Source organism: Grus americana, chromosome 2 (assembly GCF_028858705.1).
Source record: "Grus americana isolate bGruAme1 chromosome 2, bGruAme1.mat, whole genome shotgun sequence".
Lineage (NCBI taxonomy): Eukaryota > Metazoa > Chordata > Aves > Gruiformes > Gruidae > Grus > Grus americana.
The window spans coordinates 143,588,165-143,612,313 of NC_072853.1; the positions used below are offsets into that span (position 1 = coordinate 143,588,165).

The 24,149-nt window shown below is 34.5% G+C and overlaps 1 protein-coding gene across 11 annotated transcripts in view; it reads right to left on the minus strand.

The window, feature by feature from the left end:
- Positions 1-24,149, minus strand: part of AKAP9 (A-kinase anchoring protein 9) — a 118,704-nt gene that overhangs the window by 54,000 nt on the left and 40,555 nt on the right. For 5 of the 11 annotated variants that reach the window (XR_008575636.1, XM_054814347.1, XM_054814341.1 and 2 more), the window contains 15 exons: positions 22,231-22,284; positions 21,646-21,816; positions 18,899-19,054; positions 17,760-17,957; positions 14,519-16,957; positions 12,692-12,905; positions 11,807-11,886; positions 10,022-10,160; positions 9,464-9,585; positions 7,375-7,480; positions 6,739-6,937; positions 5,208-5,304; positions 4,228-4,320; positions 2,277-2,648; positions 1,089-1,313 (listed from right to left, as the gene is read on the minus strand). Coding sequence is in view for 10 of the 11 variants with exons in the window: in XM_054814347.1 (XP_054670322.1) it covers positions 1,089-1,313; positions 2,277-2,648; positions 4,228-4,320; positions 5,208-5,304; positions 6,739-6,937; positions 7,375-7,480; positions 9,464-9,585; positions 10,022-10,160; positions 11,807-11,886; positions 12,692-12,905; positions 14,519-16,957; positions 17,760-17,957; positions 18,899-19,054; positions 21,646-21,816; positions 22,231-22,284 (4,665 nt within the window). In the remaining variant the exon portion in view is untranslated. The remainder of the gene's footprint in view (positions 1-1,088; positions 1,314-2,276; positions 2,649-4,227; positions 4,321-5,207; positions 5,305-6,738; positions 6,938-7,374; positions 7,481-9,463; positions 9,586-10,021; positions 10,161-11,806; positions 11,887-12,691; positions 12,906-14,518; positions 16,958-17,759; positions 17,958-18,898; positions 19,055-21,645; positions 21,817-22,230; positions 22,285-24,149) is intronic. The other 6 variants (XM_054814345.1, XM_054814342.1, XM_054814348.1 and 3 more) reach the window with 3 other exon arrangements.

Here is a 24,149-nt window from a genome sequence, read left to right on the forward strand (position 1 = left end):
ATGCAGTTGCAAACTGACAAAGAGGTAAAAGGAGAAAGGATATATATATTGAAAGGAAAGATTATCCGGATAAATGATAGACACCTACAAAGCAGCTAGGAGAAATAGATACCTGACATTTCTGGAAAAGACATCGAGGATACAAGTGACTGGCTCTGTAGATTCCCCAGCCCCTTGAGCCCAAACTTAAACAGAACAGAACCAGGTTTGGATAAGGTCTGAAGGAACCTAAAGCTCCACTCCACAGTGAAATCAAAGAATTTTAGAATTCACCAATTACTATTTCCATGTGTGATCTGTAACGTTACATTGTTGAAATTAAATCAGAACAAGACAAATTCTTCTGGATTCAGTTTACCTTGTCTTTCAAGGGAAAAAACCCTTGAAGACAAGTCTATAAATGACATTATTTTTGAAGACTTAATTACTAGGATAAATTAATGAGTTTCATTAACATACCCACTACAGGCACTGAATAGATGAAGAGTGACAGCAAGTTAAGTTTAAAAAGACAAAGAAATGGTTTTTCCCACCAAATCCCCCACATTTTGTTTCATTCCAACAGTCAGTAAGGACTACTTCATCCATGATATTAAAAAAAAAAAAAAAAAAAGCCAAAACACATTGTTGTGGGAAGCCACTGATACTATTTAAGTTCAGACCTCAAGTGGGGATGAGGAAAAAAGAAAAATTCTATAGTATTTCAAGCCATTGATGTAAGTTGATGCAAGCCTGCATCCTGCACAGGGCCACGTATCTAGAATGTGGCACGGTTTACAATGCATCTGCACTCAGTCACTGTCTCTTCTGGCTGCTGTGCAGCACTGCAGGCTTTCTCCACGTTTACAGAAGTCTAAAGTGATCCATCACTGACTGAGCTTTGAAGAAATATGCCTTTTCTACATATCTGCATATGTGTTTGTATATATACACACACATACACAAATAGATATGTGTGTGTGTGCATGCATGTAGTAAATATGTGCATGTGTCTCAATATATAGAGATAAGTATAAATAAATATAAATCTGATTGGTGATGTCCCTTTGTTAATGCACGTTAACTCATTGAGTGAAACCCCATATTACCTCAGCTAGCTGCACTTTAAGACTCTCCAGCTCTGCTAAGAGTTGCTCTTGATTTTCTTTTTGACGTTCCATTTGCTGCATGTGCCCTTGTCTCAATAATTCTGTTGCCTGCTGGTGTTCCTGATATTGCCGTACTAGCTCCTGTCGCATGTCTTCCAAACGTTCCTCATATAACAACAGCTGACTTGATGTTTCTGTGTCTGGTGCCATCATCTCACTGTAGTGCTGAAATATTGGAACTATTTTAGCATTTTATGTTCAATGACAGCTTCTAGTAAATATTTAAATAAAATTTTAGAAAATACTTTCACAAATTAAAGTAGCTATCATAAAAGCATTATCTTGTTGCCTGCTTCTTGAAAGGTCCAGGCTTAGAATTATTCTCCATTTAAAAGTTTTTTTTTAAAAAAACCTGTGAACAGTGTTAACTCTTATGCTTTTTAGCTGGTGGGGATCTCAACAGAAAATGCAGTGGCAGAGATACATGTGTTTGAGTGTGCGTGTGTACAACAAGAGAAGTTTTAGAGAGCAGTATCGTATCAAACAGGAATATTACAGTTCACACACTATCAAGATAATACAAGATCGGAATATTTGTTACACAAATTTGAAAGTGTAATTTTTGCTTCAACTAGTGCAAAATTTTATAAAAAAATTAAACCTAGGATTAAATTGTGGAGTCAAAATTTATGACTGCTTTTTACCATATTTATTCCACACCTTATCCCTCACCCCATGTTTGTGAAATGCTAAATACATATTTTTCATATTACTTTTATAACTTTTGTGTTCAGCTGATATCCTTTATCACAAGGAACTCAAACTCTTTAAACACTATTTTTAACCTGTTCCTTGTATAAACACTAGAATATAACCTAACTCACAAAAAGTCTTTATACAATTTATTGCGTGCAATACAGTTTTATCAAAGAAATGATCTATTTTCATGTAACCAATGTCATATTCCTTTCCTCACAGCACAGCATAATGCTATGATAGTCAGGCACAACACAGGAAATAAGGGTAGATAATTTAGGTCTAAAGTTGTAAAGTTGAAAGGGAAATATTTAAATGGATTTTTCATCTTAATTTCTTTATTTGCAGTTTTCTCATTGAAATTAGCCATAAATCCATTGGAAAGATTATTCAGATATGGTGTTACACACTGCCAATTTTTTTTATGCTTACCGGTGTTTCTTCCATCATAAGCCCTTTGACATGGGAAAAAAGTTCTTCAGAAATCACCGATTCATGTGTGGTGTGTCCTAATATGCAGCCAGGCTTGCTATTAGAATGTAGCTGTCCTCCAAGCGAGTTGATCTCACCAGACTCTTCAGTGAGCTCCTTGCAAAGTGATTTCAATTCTTCTTCATGCTTACTGCCTCTTTCTGTTGCTTTTCTAAAAGGGCCATCAACCTCTTCTTCACTACATTGCTTTTCAATTTCAAAATGCATTCCCTGTTGATGTACAATCTGTGTTTGTGTTTCTTCTTCCCTCTGCCTAGCGACTCTTGACAATTCAGTCTGTTTGGCAAATGCTACACTCATTGACACAATTACCTGAATAAGTAAGAAAAAAAATCTCTATTAGTTTATGCTTCACAGCATCTCCTATTGCTGAAGAAATCTCATTGCTGACCATCAATAACAAATAAAAGTACTAAAAGTTCTGAACTATGATTCTATTTTATTTTTACAGAAGAAAACAGAAAGATAAAAGAACACAGACATCTTGTCAATCTCATCAACATCACAGTCTTAAAATACAGACACGCTGTATGTAAGATAGTTTATTAAACTGTGATGCTATTTTCAATTAAAATATATTATTTAGCACAGAATTATCTAGTTCTTTTTAAAATTAAAAAGATTCTATAAGGTGACTTTAATAAGTCCTGGCACATTGACATAAGTGGAGTTGTGCTAAGTTTCCTCTGTCTAACCAAGTGCATCCTTTGTAAACATCTCACTGACATGGAATTTTGGTCTGTATAGAGACAGGAGTGCCACGTGCTTGATACTCAGCACAGAAATTTTACTTGACCAGAAAGAAACTTCTACTGGCATTAAATAGCTGCAGTTTCGGTTACAACAGGCTGGTAACTTTTGTGTTGCTCAGTATCTCCTTCTAATACAAGCAAACCCCTTTTCCAATCATGGGAGCAGTTGTTTTCTAGATTTAGAATACAGCCATTTATAGCATAAGCTACAAAAACTGTGAATACAGAAGTGTTACACTTAAAGAAAACATCTAACTCTTCCTTTCCAGAAAATGTGAGTTTGTCTTTTGAACTTGTATGGCCCTTAACACAATGCTAGCCAATCATGTGTTTGCTTTCCCATAAAGGGTTTTCTTGACAACAGATGAGAGAAACATTTACTTCAGAAATGTGGATTACTTAAACTGATGTCATCATCTAAAGCTTACTAGTCTTCCTACCTCTGACTGCAAGCCTTTTTAAGAAATACTCCTTTACTTTTTTTTCACTTTTTAACCCATGGCAATTTGATTTTTATTTATGCCATGATATAATGAAAGCAGAGATAATTTTTCATTCTGCAAAGAAGTGAAAAAATTTTTGGAAGTCAAAAAGTAAGGCAGTCCACAAACAATTTAAGATACTCTATAAAATCTTAATTTTACTTGTCATGTCTCAGAGAAAGTCACCAGATCCAAATAAAAACTATGCATTTTACACAATATATTAAAATGCACAATAAAATAGGATCAGAAAATAGTGTGAAGCTGTTAAGTGCAAAATCTTTTGAACTGACCAGCTGTTAAGCTTCAAGTAGCAAGAAATCCACTCTCTAAGCCTCTGGATTTTCTAAATAAATTCTAGTGTCAAGGATGGTTGCATGTTGTCTATTTTCTTTCAAGTATTAAAGCAAAACACCACCACCATCCCCCACATGAACAGAAATTATGAGTCAGGAACAGGAGAGACAACTAAAAAACCCAAAATGTTTCAGAATTTTTTTAAAGACTTTTCTCTTTCAGAGTCAGAATGAAATAATTCCTTGTAAATAAATCAGAAGTTAGCATGTGCTATTGCAACTGTCTGAATTGTCAGAAATGGGAAATGAAAATGACAGTATTTTAAAAATATATTTTAAAGTAACAAAATAAAACCAATACCTTTGCTATTTCTTCTTCTAATCTTTCTTGGTATTGTTTTTCTAGCAATTGAACAACATCCAGATCATTCTGCATTTCAATTTCACTAGCAAGCTGTAAGAAAACCATAAAATCTCAGATCATGTATTTGCGTATGTTTTTATTTCATTAATTTTAAAAGTTTCTGGCAGAGATTTTTTTTCCTCAATTAGGTTATCTTCCTTTCATGCAAATCACATAATTTTGTACCACAACAGAAAAGAACTGGGTAAAGGACTTTGCCTCGTTTCCACTTCAAAATTAATTTTAAAAGTTGAGTTTGTAACAACTGTTTTTTCAGCACTATTTGAATTGTCAAATGCAGAGAAAACAGGTAAGAAAGCACAGGATCACAGTACAAAACAGCACCAGTATTTTTTCAAAATGCAGAATTGTTGAGTCAGGTTTCCAGCAGTACTAGGGGAGGAATGTATGGAGTCTTTTCCATTGCCATTTGGTTTCTAAGATCTTTGGGATCACTTTTTCAATTTTTTTTCTAAACTTTGCAGTCTATACTTAAAAAGTACTAGGATTTCACTTAAATCACTCCTCTTCCATAATTAGTGTTTAAAGAAAAGTCACAATATTTTAAAGACTCCTGAAGAAATCCCAGAATTTGAACACTAATTTTTTCCCCTTTAGTAAGAAGTAGTCTAAACCAAATGTCTTGTTTCAAAGAAATAAAATAAAATAAAATAATAACAATGATAATAATAATAAATTAAACCCCAGGGCCAATAAAGCAAGCTTTATTGCTCATAATTTCCAGAAATGTTTTTCAGTAAAATGTAAATCTTCTTCCTCTAACATGGACAGTCTAATAGTATAGCACATAGTACTAACACGATAACAACCTTACTACTACCAAATATTAGTCCATATTTCAATTTCATCTTAGAACCAAATGCATTTAAGTTATATTGATCATATGTATATTAGCTGTCAACTCAGTTATACAATACCTCCAGTGCTTCATCTGTTCTTTGTTGATGAAGATTTTCAGGGCACTTCACTTCCCTGAAGACTTCTTTTAGCTTTATTTGTGAATCCGTGGATACACTAAAAAGATTAAAAAAAAAAAGTAGAGGGGGGAAATTTAAAAAAAATTAAAAAAATCAATATTTCAATATGCCTTATTTTTCCTCTATTCAAATATGCATTATATGAATATGCATATACATTATATATATTTAAAGACCAATAACTGCAAATATTTTCTTCAGAACACACCTTTTCCCATGCCATTAATTTCATATACCTGACTTCCAAACGCTAGCTCTTCCTCTCAATGTAACATGTCTTAACATCAGTTTTGCCAAGGACCTCACAAACAACTTTAAAAGCTACCTGAGAATATTTTGTGCTCAATAACTATGCACAGTTAGGATGAACACAAAAGCACCTGTTTGAATCATAAGGATACGAGAGAAACCAGAATGGCTATGTGTATGAAGCCATAAAAACACCTAGAAAATGGTTATATTCATTTTGATTCTCTTAAACTGATGCTTATCAACAGATGCACCACTTGCTTTCTTTTGTTACATAGATGAGGCATATACATGAAAACAGTAAGAAATCCAATATGATTCATTTTATATTTAAATAACAAAATGCTAAAATATATTCAGAGACTGTCTTTTCCAACAGAACTGCTCTATATATTCAGAGTGCTATAAATCAGTAAAAACTAAAAGCTCTTTCACAGAAGGGAGATTCAGATAAAAGAAAAATGCAGAGAAACCGAGCGTGTTTGTAGTATAGTAAATGAAAAAAATTGAAGGAATATGAGGGTCCAAAAAGGAAGGTCAGGAAACCAGGGATGACACTGAACAGAGCACAATCAAAAGCACCCATCACTCCTTTAACACATCCAAGGAGACCATGAAAGAATCAGGGAAAAGAAGGTGGCTTCACAGTTGTCAGGATCCCCCCAAGACATTTGTACCTCTAAGGTTTGAACGGTCACAATGGTCAGAGCCAGGAGAAGGCTGATGATGGCCCATGACTTGGTGAAGGCCAGAATGTGTTAAGTGGACCTCAATCTCCCGCAAACTTTACTGCTACATATCATTATAGAAAATCATCAATTTCATGCAACTATGCTACACAAAGTATCTTTAGATGTAAAGCACATTGCTTGGAGTTTCAAGGGTTAAGAGTAGTCTGTTGAGTTGAAAGTTTTGAAATTACTGCTAAAAAGCTCATATATATGAAATGACATTTATGCATTATTCTAATTATCGTATCTTCCTCTATAAACTACAAAAATGTAATAAATTCTAAGTGCTGCACTACTTAGTTTGCAACATTTATGTAATTTCTTCATAACACTCTTAACAACTCTTGAAGGAACAAAACAACAGAAGAGTAATGTGTTCATGAAGAATTTCTCAAATTTTAAAGTAAACCATGTAGCTTTACATGAATGGTTATTTGAAACACTGCTTTTTGTGTGCAGTGCAAAATTATAAGTATTAAAAAAATTATTACCTCATGTGGTCAGAGGATACCCCAGCACTCTGAAGCTTATCCTGCAGATGGACAATCTCTGTAGTGTACCTCTCTTCACTTTCTTTCAGCTGCTGTTGGAAATAGGACCGGAGGTGCTCCAGCTCTTGAGCATGCTGTTCTTCAAGTCGTGTTTTAAGGCTCCCTATCTCCTTTGACCAGTATTCTTGAATCTTAGGATCTATATGTAGGTTATTTGAAGGGGGGGGAATAAATTACGTTAGTATAAATTAACTCTCTCCCAAGTTATTGGCAGTGATGGACTGAATAATTACTGTAGTTAAAAATTTCTTCTGATATCATATCAATTACTTTTCTATAACAAATAATAATAATTTAATCTTCCATTTTGCAAAACTATATTTGACATGGGTAATGGAACTTTAACTACAGAAAACTGAAAAAGACTAAACCAAAACTGTTTCACAGAATGTAATTCTGAAATATTTTAGAGATTTAAGAACATCAGAGTATCACACTGCAAAATCAGCAAAAATTTCTTATGTGCTGCAAGTTGTAGTAAGCTATGAATCAGTTTAAATTTAAAGTAATCGTCTTCTCTCTCTCTCTCTCTTTCTGAATATACATACATTAAAAACAGCATATGCATCTTTTTACCCATTAGATCTTGTGAAGGGGTCTGCAGACATTCCTTTCTTGTTTCCAGATGGCTAGGTTCCTCTTCTTTCCTCCTTTCTGAAGAAGGTAACCATGGTTCTTTGACCTAAAAAATAATCAAGTAAATACAAATGACAACAATTTGTCTAGTAATAATATCAAAATATTAATCGTAATTATAAACATATAAGAAAGGTTGGTGGCCAATGCATAAGAGAGTGTAACCAGCGTAACAACGTGTTTCATTTTACTGCATGAATGACCAAGTATACATTTATAGCTAGTTATCAGCCTGCGCAGAATGTCCACTCCTGTGCAGAATCTCAAACTCCTCTCTCTAGGTATAAACTGTTAAGTTATAATTCCTCTGACTCCAAGAAAGAGAGGAAGACCCTCTTTACTCTCCTCAGGCCTAAGAAGCAGTTTTCACATACAAGTATTTTTTGGTACATGTATACCCATCAATACATGTGACTTACAACCATCTCCAGCTATAATTGGTTAGTGTACTCTATTTAATACATGGACATACCTAACTCCAAATGTACTGATAAAAATTGTCTTTAGGAATCCCAGGCCCCAGAGAGATGAGTGTAAAGTTTGGAGCAAGGAAGACAGCCTTGGTGGAGCACGATCAGGTTAGGGAACAAACTGGACATGAACAATTTAGTGGTGCCTGATGGGATACACCAGGGAGTGCTGAGGGAGCTCGTCTATGTTACCATGAGGCCATTCTCAATTATCTTTCAAAGGTCATGGTGATTGAGGGAGGTTTCTGAGGACTAGATAAAAGCACTTGTACCTTCAAGAAGAGAAAGAAGGAAGATTTGAGGAACTACAGGGAAGTTAACCTGACTTTGTTCTCTGTGAAGGTGACAGAGCAAATAATCCTGGAAACTATTTCTAAACACATGAAGCTGAGAAGACACTCCATTTGGGAGCAGTCAGTATGGATTTATGAAGGGAAAAATCAAACCTGACCAACCTTTCAACACCACCTCCCATTACATGCCCATAGAAAAACTGATGAAGAATTAGGATGGCAAGGCCGACTGAAAACTGGCTGAACTGCTGGGGTCACAGGGTTGTGATTGGTGGCAGAAAGTCCAGTTAGAAGCCAGTAACTAGTGGTGTACATAATGTGTCAATACTGGAGGGAATATTGTTTAATCTTTTCATTAACGTCCTGGATGATGGGACAAGAGTGCACCTTCAGCAGGTTTGCAGACTACAAAACTGCAAGGAGTGGTTGATAAATCAGATGGTTGTGCTGCTGTTTCAAGAGACCTCAACAGACCAGAGAAATGGGCTGAGAGGAACCTCACGAAGTTCAACAAAGGCAGATGCCAAGTCCTGCAACCTAGAGGGGAATAGCCCAATGCACCAGGACATTCAGAGGACTGACTGACTGGCTGGAAAGCAGCTTTGCAGAAAAGGACCTGGGGGCCTCGGTGGGCACCACATTGAACAGGGAACAGCAATGTGCCACTATGACGGAAGTCCAACAGCCTCTTGGGCTGCATTAGGAAGAATGTTTGTCATCAGGTCGAGGAAGGTGATCCTTCCTCTACTCAGCACTGGTGAGACACATTCAGAGTGCTGGGTCCAGTGCTGCACTCACAGTATAAGAGAGAAACGGATATACTGGCATGAGTTCAGCAGAGGGTCATAAAGGAAATGAGAGGCTTGGAACATTTGTCTTACAAGGAGAGGCTGAGAGAGCTGGGAATGTGTACCCTGAAGAAGACAAGGTTGCCCACTGGGCTTGTGGAGTCTCCATTCTTGGAGAGAGTCAATGTTCAGCTGGACACAGTCCTAGGCAACCTCCTCTAGCTGACCCTGCTTTGTGCAAGGGGTTGGATTAGACAAACTCCAGAGGTGCCTTCTAACCTCAGCCATTCCACAATTCTGTGACGTGGGTAGTGTCTTTTGTCTCATCTCAATGATTTTATCAAATCATTGCATTGCTCTGCCACTCAACTAGGATACATAAACACAATTTCAAACACATTCTTTGCTCATCCAGAGGGAATTCATGCAACAGAAAAAATTCAAATGCTCATATACTCATACGCTATAAAAAGTTTACCTGTTTACAATCTCTCATCAACTGTGTTTGAAGTGCTTTCAGCCTACTGTATTCTTCCATTATCTTGTGTAGAAGTGCATCCATACGTTCTTGCACAGCTAAATTACACAGATAACCAGGGACTTAAACAAAAAAAGAAATCAAACATTTTACCATAAATTTTAATACAGTGAATTGTTCACAAGTTCTCCACTGAAGAATTATCTGATAAACACTATATATTATTGAAACAAGTGAGGTGCCTTCCACATTTTGGATGCGTTTTTATATAGTATTGATACATACAGATTTTTTGGTAGAGCTGCTAGCTTCTACAAAAGGAGAAGGGGAAAAAAACCCGACCCAACACTTTTTTCACCAATTTCCACTATAATGAAAACAGCACAAGAAAATAGTCATAATAAAAAATAAAAGTGGTTCAGAATCATGAGGAAATCTCTAAACCAGCTATTTAGGCACATTAATTAGCATCTGAACAACTAATGGCATAATTGTCAGTCTGAAATACTTGAAATCAGTATTTTTTTTTTAACCAGCGTGAAAGTACAGTGCCATTACCTTGAGCTTGACCTCTGTGTATTGGTAATTCCACATTCAGTTTTTCTCTCACAGCAGCAGATCTACAGAAAATATCCTGTTCCCTATCACTAACTTCTATAGCAGCTGAAGAATGTTCATTCTGATTGTCACACAAAACCTGCACAACAAATGAAACAGGAAAAAAAAAAAACAAAGAACAAAGTAATTGTTTATTAATTTATCAATCACAATTCACACAGAAGATAAGTATAATGGTAGCAGGCAAGTAGTATTTTGTGAGTATTATCTTCTGTGGAAATGATGGAATAGATGTTGAGTCATAAGAACCTAGCCAATCTTTAAAACTCCTGATAAAATAAACAGGTATGGAAAGACTTTTCAGCTAAAACATAAATACATATATTTTGGCATGGCTATTTCATTTGGAACTGCCCAGTATTAAAATGTTGCATAGAAAGGCCTCCTTTATTAATGCTGAAAGCAAATTCACATTGTAAATGTCTCATTCTTGTAAACTGCAATCATACATGAAAGAAGGATTCCCTATGGCAGAAATTTGTATCTTTTTAGAGATTACAATTAATCTTGTTCTTAAGTACAAGTAGGATAAAAGGGGATGGCAGAAGAAAACTCAAGCAAATCATAAACAGAATGCCTCATGTTTACTAGCGCTATGCAACCAGCAGAACAGCTGCCATACTTAGAGTATTAGTAGGCAAACAGAAGATTTATCCATGTGATTTCTGAAGATAAATGATACTTGAAAAGAAACTTGGCCTGCCCAGAGCACACAGTGGGATTCTTTATTTAAAGGTTTTGGACTCAATAGACACCAAATTCAACTTACAAAACTAAAAACATAATTTCTCCAAAAGCTCAACATGGAATCATACAGATCATCAGCGTTCTTCCCAGCTCAGAAACAACTAATGCCAGACTCTCATTCAGCTGCTACTTTCCAGGACCTATCATGGAGTCCTGCTTAATCTCTCCTGCGTTGGGTCTCAAGTAGAAAAGTTCTGCTATCCGCTTTCCCAAAAAGGTGTTGGAAAAAGTCCAGCAAAGAAGGAAAAAAACCCAAACACTAAAACCAATCATTTGAAGTCTTTAAGACTGGAAAACCATGACTTATAATGAATGATGAAAGTAGCTTAAGTTATCCAGAAATAAATTTAATAAGTAATTTGATTTCTGGTCAACAAGTACCTGTAAGGGCCATTGACTAATAGTATCCTACAAAAAAGATATGGCAAAATAATATTACTGGTGGCTGATACTAGAATACAGATGAAAAATAAGCTTCAATTTTTTACTATATTATAGTTACTGAAAACATAGACAGCAATTCCAGTAGATTCTTAGACACTTTTAATTCTTTGAAAGATACGCCACAGCTAAGAAAGAAATTACTATCTTACTGTAGAAAGAGTGATGTCTTGTGTGTCAATATGTGCATGATAATCAGACTGCTGTTAGATCAACAACTTGTAGCCAGGGACATTCAGAAAGGAAAAAAATACTTCCAAACTAGCAGATATAAGACAAGCATTACATAGACGATCAAGACTAGGTACAAGACAGAATTGTCTGGACAAGACCATAAAAGAGTTTAGGAAAGAAAATACAAAATCCCTTTCAATGTTATTTTGGAAGATCAAGATTAGCAGTCTCTATTTTGAGATCAATGCAAAGATAAAAGCTGCAAAGAAAACCTGTTAAAAATTATGTAGCAAAATATGATGGCTCAATGCATGCGTAACTTTTCATTTTCCATTTTAAAAAAGACTTTTTATTAAGTCTTACCTGAGCAAGCCTAGAACACTCCTCCGTTACAGCTTCATTCAGCTTTTCTATAAGTCTCTGTGTAGATTTGACTTCATCATCTATGAATACAAATTTTTCATATTATTTTTAAACACCAGATGCACAAGAACTTTTCAAAGGCTTAATTTACTGCCTCGGTGAGGCTGCTTCTGCAGTTCTTAGAAAGAGCGAGATTTTTGTTCTCCTCTTTCTTGTTCCATTCCAGACAGATTCAATTATTATGGTAGAACTGCATGTTCAAGAGGTGTAAGTGATAAGAAATGGCTTTGTGCATTAGTAAGCTCTAGAAAGATCAAACTTCACAGAAACATACTAGAGGGCAAAGAACATATGCCAAAAGATTACACAAGAGCAAATCATGGGATGGCAGAAAAAGTAGGCATAGAAAACCAGCATAACATAAAAGTTCACTGAGGCAAAAAGTAGTAGCAAGTAAGTAGTAGCAAAGCAGCTTGCTTAATGTAGGCAGAGAGCCAATGCAGGAATTCAAAGAACTGAGAATGAAACAAGCCCAAAAATATTCTGCTGATGCATTTGCTTATTATTTCAGTAAGGCATACAACCTTAGAGGTAAATCTATTATATAGTTTTTTACAATTAATTGACCTAATACAAATAGCAAAACATGAGTTGGAATACTTCCTATTCCTTCTGGCTTTTTACATTATTAAAAAAAAAATTAGTAAGTACCTTGAGTAATAGACTACTTGTAATGGGTGAATAATTTGGTACAAAAACACTTCAAAATGTTCTATAAAAACAATTCATTGAACAGCGATGTGCACAAACTCTTGTGCTTGTTTTCTTTTAAAGACACTGTTTTTCATATTAAGACCTTCACTCTCATAATTCTGGTCAAGTTACCTGTTTGTTGAATTTTCAAGGTCTGGAGCTCCAGCTGATGCATTTTTTTAAGATCGTTCATCTCTTGTAGGTGACTATGTACGAGCTCCTCTTTAAGACTGCAAAGTGCACTCTCTTTTTCTGCTTTCAGGTACTCACGAACCTGGTCTACATGAGCTGAATAAACCAAGGACAGGCAAATGCGCTGTGCTTCCATTTGTAGCTGTAAATCAGTCTTTGAATAAAAATACACATTTTACAAAGAGTGAGAAACAAGAAAACAAAAAAAGTCCTGTCTTTGTGACTGTCTGAAATTAATCATGTGTAGAATGGAATTCTGCATATATGCTATGCATTAGGTAAATTTAAATATACACAATTTGAAAAAATGAATTATAACAAAATAGTATGACATTTTTTCAACTTAAAATAAAAATTGAACTAAAATCAAGAAAACTCAGTATGTTTCAATTCCTACTTTGCAGCAATAAAACCCCAATGAATTTTACCCCGAAGAAGTGAAAGCAATATCACTACCAACAAGGTAAGTTAAGAAAGTTCACTCCAAATACAGAAAAAAAGTTGTATTGTTAGCAGACCTTAAAAACATTGATTTCCAAACCTTGTAGTTCTAGTCTGCACTTTTGGGGATGTTATTGCTACAGCAAAAACATGTTTAGGATATGTCAATAATGAGCTATTTAGAGTCGAAGTTTGAAAAAGTGTTTAGACATCTCTGGACCATAATGATTTCTTAGTTCTATGGCAGGAAATTGCAAGACCCTTATCACATCCTCATTAAAAAAACCAAAACAAAACACAACATTCTACAGCTGTAGATCTTTCCTATAATCTCACAACCGTTTCCAATGTGGCTTTGCTTGTGATTTTATTTCTTAGGAAATGAATGAACTACAACACAACATAAAATTAGGCAGCAGTGGTATTAGTTCACTGCTAAGTGGATTTTTAGAACTTAAAAAACCCAAGCCAATCTAAAAAAAAAAAAAAAATATATATATATATGGTTAACATCTATTTCTACAGAAAACTTAGTTGCATACTTATTGCAGCATGCTATTAAACTTCATCACTGTACATAAATTTCAAGCCAGATTTATGATTCCAGCACCTAATTAAATTCTGGTAATTCAATACTTAACTATTTTTATTGGCATATAACAATCCTTTCCATACTACCTGCAATTCATTTACAACATCAAAAAATACAAGCAAAATTTCTCCAGCAAAACATAGGGTGGTTAGAATCACATGATATGCAGAACTTCTGTATCTTCACACTTTCTCTTCTCACACTCACATCCAGATACATTTCTTAAGAAGTGATAACCGCATGTACACAAAAATTTGGATAATGGAAGATTAATATTTTACAAGTCTGAGAAAAGATAACTCAAGAAGTCAGAGGGTTTCATTATCTCTTCATATTGTTTGAATAAGTACTTAGAGAACTGAAAAGCTAATCACCGATTAACAAATTATATCCTGAATAAGTTTTCACTTCAAGTAAGTTAAATGCTATATCAAAGTGTGAAGTGCTCTAGACATTTTCTCCTTACCTTTTGTTGTTGTTGTTGATTTAATTAAACTTAAGGGAAGAGTATTTATTTTGCTAAAAAATAGCATCCTCAAACACATTGACTATGGTTATCACTCTGGTCCATTCATGTAACCACTTGCAACCGCTGGCCATGCTGCCACACACACACGACCACGCACCTATACTTCACAGCAGCTAACAGGAAAAATATGATACAAATTTCCAAGTGCAAGCTCCTACAAATTTTCATAGGTAAATTATTTTCTATACTGCTTTATGTAACATACCTGTTCTGATTTTAAGGCATCCACTTGCTGTTGAAGATTATTATTTTCACTCTGTGTAATGGCTATTAATGATGTTTCATCTGTCATCCTGTCTGTCATCCCATGCAAATGTTCTACAAGAGACTGTTCTGGTTTCAACATTTGCTGAATTTCCTCTCTTTTTGTTACCTCATGACTGGTATCTTTACCTGAAACTAGATTTCCTCTTACATTTACTTCTTCATCAACTTTATTCCTTGGACCAGGAGTTTTATTTCTACTTTCAGATGCTGGAGCAGCAGTCTTTAGAGCTTTTCCTTTAGAGCATTTTGTCTTAGGGTCATTACTACTGCTATTTTCTCTCTGGGCATGGTTAATTATGACTTCTAGTTCTTTACATTTTGCTAGAATTTGTTCTTTCTCATCTTTTAAGGATTTAACTTTTTCATTTAAATGACAAATTTCACTATGCTTTGACTTCAACTGTTTAGAGAGATCAGAAAGTCTCAGGGATAATTCCAGTTTCTCACGCTGGGTAACCTCAAGCTTTTCCATAAGTTCTGCTGCATCTTTCTCAACAACTTCTCCAGTCTCAAATGTTCCTGCCCTGGACACCTTGATTTCTTTACTCCCTTCAAAACCAGAAGTTTTAGATTTACATAAAACTGGTCTATTGCTTTGTAAGTGGTGAAGCTTTTCATTCAAAGCTTTGAGCTTGCTTTTATATTCAGCTTCCTGCTTATTCTTGTTCTCTTCTAACTCAGTTTTTGCCTTCAGAAGACTTGCACATTCTTTCTGCAGCTCTTTACAATCAGCTTCAAGTTTTTTCTCAGTAAATGAAAAGGCACTCTTCTGCCTTTCAGTATCATCTTGGAGTTGACTGTTTTGGTTTTTAAGTTGCTCATTTTCAGCAATCAGCTTTTCTATTCTTTTTTGCAAGTCCAAAATTTCTGACTTAGAACTAACTCTGTTGTTAATAATGACATTTTCTTCAGAGCTTACCAATATACTTTTTAATTTCTCTTCCAGAGTTTTGTTTTCTCCCTTAAGATTGTTATTTTGTGTTTCAAGTTCTGAACATTTTTTTTGAAGGCTCTCCTCTCTCTCTCTCATTTGTTCCTGCATCAACTCAGTTTTAAGCTGCAACTCTTGAATTTCTTGTTCGAGGGTACCTTTTTCTTTTTCCTCTTGCCTAAGCAATTCTATCTCCTTCTGCAACTCATGGATTTGAAGTGTCATTTCTTCATATTTAGAATTCACAACAGACTGCTGTAAAGCTTTTAGGTTTGAAATCTCTAATATCAGCTGATTTTGCTTTGTGATTAAGTTGTCCTTTTCATATTGCATGGCTTCTATCTTTTGCCTCATTTCATTCTGTAGGTCATCTAACTGCTGTTTATGGTGTATATTCAAGTTATCTTTGAAACTTTCCATGTTCACCATGTGCTCATTTTGTAAGTCGTCTTTAAGTCTGGAAAGTTCCTCTTCATGACTAAACAGAAGCTTCGTTCTCAGTCTCTCTAATTCTGCTTCTTGAGATTCTGCCATTCTATCCAAAACTGCGTCTTTCTCCCTTTCTAGCATTTCAAGTTTTATTTTATAATTTGTGACTTCTGCCTCATGTTTTAATTCCAATTCCTTCCTAAATTCAGAGGCAGAAGCCAGCTGAGTTTTCAAATCTTCAATCATAAACTGGTATTTTTCAGCTTCATTTAATCTACATTCCATATCCACTATAGTTTGTTTGGCTCTTTGAACCTGCTCTCTTGAAAAATTCAGTTCTTGGAAAAGATCTTCAATTTTAGTTTGTTGAAGAGACTTCTCTGCTGAAATTACTTCCATCTGCTGTGACATTTCTTGCTTCATTTTTTCCCTTTCATTATCAGCATCTTGCAATTTCACATTCAATTCATTAATTTTCATATTCATTAAATGCATTTGATCTTTATTAATATTCTCATTCAAACTTGAAGTTTTCTCCAATTCTACTTTTTGTTGCGAAAGACACTGTTCTATTTCCATTGCATGTTGCTTAATTAATTCTTGCTTCATTTGTACAATCTGCTGGCCGTGCATTTCATCTAATTCAGCCTGAAGTTGTGCCAGTCTCCTTTGTGTTTCTAATTCCATTCTTTGCACAATGTCAGCTTCAGACTGGCTGTCTTTATAACATCTTTTCTGCAATTCTTCCACAGTTCCCATTAATTGTTTTATTTCATCAGAACATTGTCTTTCTTTCTGTTTGTAGGTGGTAAGTTCAAATCTCATGTTACTTATCTCCTGGTTCTTTAGTGAAATCTGTTCTTTCAATTCTTCAAGTAATTTACTGACATCTGATAATTTTTCCTTAAGCTGAAGTGAATTTTTTTCTTCTTCTCCAAGTTTTGCTTCCAGCTCTTCAACTAATGCTTCTTTTTCTTGTAGTTTATTCAAATCATCTTCCTCATTTTTGTGTTTTTCCTTCAGAAAAATGAGCAAAACCATGTTGTTCTTTTTAGTTCATTATCTTAACATATAAGAACATTTATAGACTTAGCTATTTAAACACAATGCCCTTCTTTAGAAGGCTTGTGATCATTTATGAAAACTAAATATAAATTATTTGTTGACCTCAGCTGGAAGTTTTCAGTACCTTCATCGCACCCAGCCCCTCCCTCCAAAAAAAGAGGAAAAAAAAGAAAAAAGAGAAAAAAAGAAGAAAAAAACATTAGTTCCATTTTTTCCCAGTTGTGCTCTCATACTTAAAAAAAAACCCAAAAACCAAACCAAACAAACCAAAACCATTTGGTGCAATCTACAGAAAGTTTTGCCTCTTGTCACTTTCAATGGCATGTAATTTTTTTAGGTACTTTAGAGAAGTTTTCCATCAAGGATAATTAAAAAAAGGTACATGAAGAAAAAAGAATTCATTCTTTCCTTAGGAAAATATTGTTCAAGCAAGTTATTTTAATTTTTTTCATAACAGAATAATATCATTTAATGAACGCATTCTAATATACAATATAATTTCATCGTTTGTTGGAAATATTTCTGCAATTTTTAAAAACATGACACACAATACTCATCTAAAAATTTCAGGTTTAAATTATACACCTATTATGTGTTAGTCAACAGAAACAGTCTTAAAAATTTAAAATCTTTGTATGCATTATATGCAGCACACTCATAGTCTGTGCTTTGGCCCTTAAATTTCAAAGGAACTACAAAACCCTGAAAAGAAAAAAGAGATTAGGAAAAGAGATCTTCCTAGTAAGGAACATACCATTTCATATGTTGCGATTTTGTCTTGAAGATGCGTAATCTGCACTTCAAATTCTTCATTCTTTTTTTGATAATTCTTCAGCAGACATTCTTGTTCTTCTAGCTGTTGCTGATGTGAAAGTATCTGTTGCTTGGCTTGCAATAAATCAGCAGCTGTGCAACTATGGCTGGTGTTCCTTAGGGCTTCACTTGCCTGCAACTTCAATGTTAAAAACATAAAACCTAAAACTAAGAAACAGCTTGCAATATAGAAAGAGCAATCTTTACTTTCTTCTTCCACATCATAAGCCCAAAGACTATCGCAAAATTTTAGGAGGAACTGATATATCTGTATTCTTTTGGGATGGCCAAGCAATAAAAATATTTAATACTAAATTGTTTTAGGGTAAGCTAGCACAGGACAGCAGTGTCTCAGAAACATTTCTAAGCAGTAAAATGAACTAGTTGTAATTACTGTCCCCCAAAATCAGATTTTTAATAATAAAACCTCAGGCTTCAGAATATAATGCACCTGAAGCTCAAAAAAAGCTATACAAAAGTATTTGAACGGCACAAAATACTACAATATTCAACTGCAACACTGCAAGCTGTAGTCACACAGATTAACAGTGCCCATGGCACCTCAATCACCAGTGTTTTTTAGAAAAAACGCTTCTCTGAAACTTAACTTTGTTATTTAAATTACCTTCTAATAACAATGCAAGATGCAAGTTTTACCCAAAAATATAGGAAGGACTGGAGCATGAAATGATGGCCCACCAAAGTTGATGGCTAGCTATTTTGATTTCAAAGGGAACAAGTTGGATTTCAGCCCAGCTGAGAACTAATTACACAAGTGTTTTTCTCTAAGATAACTGCCATCATCCAGCATTTATCAGAAGCTATCACCACATACTAGGAAAGAAAACAGACTAATCTTTATTATTTTATAGTGAATTAGTACAATAACCCAGGTACTATAATGATAACCGTACAACAGGTAAAGTGACCACCGATCTATACTAAGAGACCAATTATTCAAAAATGCATTAAAAAAAAAAAATTCAAATCTGTGTTTCTGCAAGAAGTAGCCACTCATGGATCCTCCAAACTGACACCAATTTTCAAACCCTAATAAATATTGGTAGCACTGTAACTTACATGCTGAAACTGAATTTGCAGTTTCTGACTTTGTTCAGTAAGCTCTAAGAACTCCCTCATAGTTTCATCCTTTTCTTTCCGTGCCTGCTGCAGGTTAGCAGTGAGCTGAGTGATAATGTCATCTCTTTTTTTGATAGCAGCTTCAAATTCTTGCAGCTACAAAAGATGAAGTTTAAACTATTAGTGCACATCAAAGCCAGAGACAAAAAAAAAAGGACACAAACTAGCCTTATCTAGTTAAATAGGAATACATCATCCCTAACCTCTCCATTTAAAAGATGCCACACAGAGCATTTATGTTTTCACAAACTGTATTTGTAAATATTTCAGGAACAGATTTTTTCCCTTCATTTAACAATATATGATCTCTCAATAAAATATATTTATCAAAGAACAAAATCTGAGCCTTTAGGAAGGTTAATTAAATACATAACTTGCTTTTAAACTAAAAAGAGTGGCCACATAAACAAACCATCATAAAGGAAGCCAGAGTGCCTACTTATAGCGTTTCAGTAATTTTGTACAATTACTCATGTCCACACACTCTTCCCACAATAAATGCAAGTTAATATCATCTCTCACTGAAAGTGCAATAAATTGCATTCATCGTACTAAAAGCATATAATAGATACCATGCTGTATCCTACATTGTGAACTCACAGAAATTATTCCAAACTACATGAGAAAATCAGCTCAAGCTGCAAAACTGATACAGTGTATTTAATAGATGAATATTTTATAATTTGTAATGATGAATAAATGATAAAAGTACAGAAAAAAACCTTTGCAAGTGTTTTATTTTTTGTAGGATTACACTCAGGCAGACAGAAATTCTACAATATTAATTGGGACTATTTTCACGTGCAATTATATAAATATACTTTAACGTAATTTTGTCAGTTTGAACTCATTCAAGGCTAGTGGAAGTTTCATCTCTATGTATTGCACGTTTCTTGAAACAGTTACAGAAGGTGACTGATGGTTTGTTTACAATGCTCCCAAAAGGAAGCTTCTCCAGGTTATATGCTGATTCTTGAAGTAAAATTATAATGCTTCCAGATAAAGCTTACTGATTTAGAGGACAGGGACATTATTCAGTGGGACATAAAAAACCAGAAGTGCCTTAAACAAGCCAAACTATGCGAAGAATTTGAGGAAATTCTTTTAAAGTTCTTTTCAGAACACTGCAGTGATCTGCTCCTTTAAAAGCACGGATCTAATGGAAATACAAGATGTTTGTTATAATAGAGAAAACTAAGAACAAGAAGAGACACTTCAGTGTGTCATACCTCTCCTTCTGCATCTGCTCAATGAAACTGAATAACTAAATTTATCTGTTCCGATCCACACTTTGTTATATGGTTAATGGTTATTTGGTTAACGGTTGGACTTGATGATCTTAAAGGTCTTTTCCAACCAAAACATGATATGATAATTTTCAAATTTTTTACTCAATCTTTTTCTTTAACAAACAGGCAGAACCAAAGCACACACCTTCCACACTCCCCTTTTACAATTCTTTTGTTTCTTCTGAAAAATAAACCACGTGCATTTCTCAACTGACATGTTATGCACTGTACCACTATCATACAAAAATATGCTGCAACTATTAAAATATTATTGTACTACAGCCTGTTTTGTTCCAATATATTTTTAATTTATTTTTTAAATGGCTATGATTACTATTTTTAAAACGCAAACATTTTCACTTTCACCTTTTTCAGGAAAAACTAACAGTAGGCACAATTGTGAGAAACTAAAATTATGCTTATGTTTTTTATTATGCTATAATTATAGCTATTATGTTTAGCACAACAGATAAAAGACAGTAATTAGAAGCTAAGTTTGACTTAAAATGCAACACCAGAGATTCACCAACAGACAAAGGAATGATAAACCACCTCCTCCAGGGCAACCACTTAAAGATCACTCTAGGATGGTAGAATGAGACAACCATTTTCATGGATAAAATACAAATGAAAGCAGAAAAAAATATAACTGTGTAATAATAATGAAGGTGAAAATGACTGAGCATTAGAACAATTTTTGTGTTCCACAGTACTTTGCAAAAAACAGAAAAACAGAACGACATGACCTGAATCCAAATTAAAAGAGAGGTAAGACATGAAGCACGACAAAGCAGTGACTTCAGTGCATTGCACCACTTGCTTAAACTTTAAAAATAAGTATTTAATATTCTTTACTTTAAAACCTAATTTTAAAATTCCAATGGTATTTCTAAAGCAAGGAAAACTTCCCTGTAATTCCAAGTTATTAGATGTTTATTAAAATATTCTCACAGAGTTACCTTGTATTTCAGACTGTGAAGTCTGACATACAAATACCTTTTTGGTTCAAGGATCAACTCATTTGTACCATTCCTTAAGAAGTAAAACTTGAGGTTTTTTTGATCTTGGAGGAACAGGAAGGTATTAAAGAAATGCAGTCTTTGCACAACTAGAGAAGAATTAGGACTTGAAGAAAATCATCTTTCCATTTGAAGAAAGTTACTGCAAAGACGACTGGAATTTTAGTCACAAAATACAGAGAAAAAGGACACACAATGGAAATGTCATTCAAAGAAACAGAGCCCATGGTATGTGATTGAAATTAATTATGTGTAATTCTGTATCACACACTGACTGTGTTCTGAACAGCTGCCATTAAGTGTGAACTCTTTCAGGTGATGCTCTGCATTTTTGCATGTAACCAAGTAGCAAGTAGAAAGCAACATAAGGTAATTATACCTGTTGCAATCCTTCTGTACCATATGCTGCCCTCATTTCTTCTAGCTCTCTGTTTAGCTCTTCAATGTCTTGTTGTTTCCCAGCCAATTCATTCTCCATCACCTCTAGCTGCGTGTGAGAGTGCTGCATTCCATGCTCAGAACAAATCTCTCCAACTCCAAATTCTTCTTCCTAAATCAATCCAAGTTCCTTAACATGCCAATTTTTTATGCTTTATCACAGTAAGTAAACTCAAACATCAAATTCTGTATCAAATGCCACCTTAGAAGATTAACATACAATACAGCATTGAAGATCTTATTGCCATGGTAACCTCCTTTGTTAGTATAATTCACGCCTCAAAAGCACTGAAATAAAGTGTTTCTGCAAGTTCTGCTTTATAATCTTAGCTTTAATAGAAGTAGTAAATTGTTTTGCATTTCAAGTTTAACAATACAGTATATTAATGTAAAACAAACAACGTAGATGCAGAGCACAGCATGCAAAATAAGCTATTAGTCAGCAACACAGTTTTTGTTCAAAACAAATTGTTTGAGGTTTTTAGTATTCATCATTAGTATTACAATTCAACTTGCAATACTGTACCCTGATTAAGTCTGCAGGTATAGCTGTTCTTGTCACAAAACTGCAACCGTTTACCTGTATAAAGACAATTTCTAAATACAATTATTTGAAATAAATCTCTATTTTCCATTCATTTCAATCTTATGTGATGATTCCTGCAGACCCATGGGAATTTCTATGCTACAAAAATTTATTTCATTTGAAATACAAAATAGCTTTATACATAGTGAATTGCATCAAAGTAAGCATAGGTAACATGTAAAATACCCAAAACTGCAAAAAAAAGAAACTACTGTCTAAAACCAAAAAACATACTGTGAATTTAAACACCTAGAGAAAACAAAGGGATTCAGATTTAAAGGTCAATGCAAAGCTTTATACTTTAAATGACTAAAATGCAGTAATACTGCATTTTAAATTATATGTTTAATATTTCTATATATTACTAAACACGGTTATGCTTTCTATAAGATATTTATACACCCTAAGATTTACTACTACTGAAAGTCACCAATCTCTCAGTAGTAGACGAAAGGCAGTATCATACACTCTCATCTTTAATTTGAAGGAATTTATTAGGATTGAAAAAGAGCAGAAATTACACAATTTAACATATGACATTTGAAGAAAAAAATCCTCTTTCACTCACCTAACACTGCAACCCCTTTCAGCTTCTATGAGAATTTTGGTTCTACAGACCGTGCAAACCAACAATGATGAATCTCCAAAAGGCAAGCATAAGCCAAAGTAGCAGTTATAGGTTAAAAAAAATAATCCAAATGAAAAGAATATGCTGTGTACTTGTGAGTAACCATAAAACAGACAGGCAGGCTTTTAAACCAGCAGATCAATGTTTTAAAATGAGAAAGCAAGAACAGCTATATTTCCCCTCAGAGCTGTTTATTACATCAGAGCCTGAAAGAAAAATAATGGTACTAGAGATGGAAAGGCATCACAGCATTTCAGACCCAAATACTGTGTTTATATATATATTAAAAAAAAAAAAAAAACCCAAAACAAAACTGTACTGCTCAGACACCTGCCAGAGTCTAGATCAGGGCTTATTTACAAAGGATTATCATGCCTGAGCAAATCAATAAGTTACCCGACATGGAAGTACACTGTTATAAATGGGATCAATATAGTAATCGAGTTTGTACTAAGATAATGAATAAGCCCGCATTAGACAAGAATTTGCAGAGCTGACACAGTGCCCTTTCAATTCCTGACTTCCTTAGTAAAAAGAAAGACACCACAGAGAGATTACTACCTTATTTTAGAAAGAATAAAGAAAATTGCAGCAAACAGCAGTCCAGGCAACTCATAGAGGCACTGCACATCATTTGTGTATTGCCAGATGTTCGCTCTACATTCAGACATACAAGTGTCTACACAGTGCCTGGCACCAATGTCTTTATTCAGATTTTAGCTCATGTCCCAGATTAATAACAGTAGTAGTTTAACAGAAACTCCATTATGAAATACTTCTTTTCCTTAACTCCCATTTTATTTAGGCTTAATTGAAAAAGAGGTAATGTATGATTCTTGTTATCTACCACAGTGGACACGCTTCTCTTCCTGTGAATCATTTCTGTGTGCGGCAATCAAAGACTCTTAGATGCTTTATAGCAAGAGCTACTAGGAAAGACATAAAAGACTTATCTCATTAGATGTTCCAGACTCCTTAGCAGCTGAAATTTCTACAAAAGACCTTTTACTTATAAAAGGAATTTTGCTATAGACATTCAAAACAACTGTCTGGAACTTCGGAAATCCTGCCTCATTGCACAGCAGCCTAGTTCTTAGACATCACAGAAGTGAACCACAATAACACGCTGTTACTCATCCGATACCTTCTCCTTTCAAATGCCTTATACCTTCTGGTAAAGTGCAAGTTGAAACCCAGTAAGACAACAAACCACACTGTAATCTATGGAAAA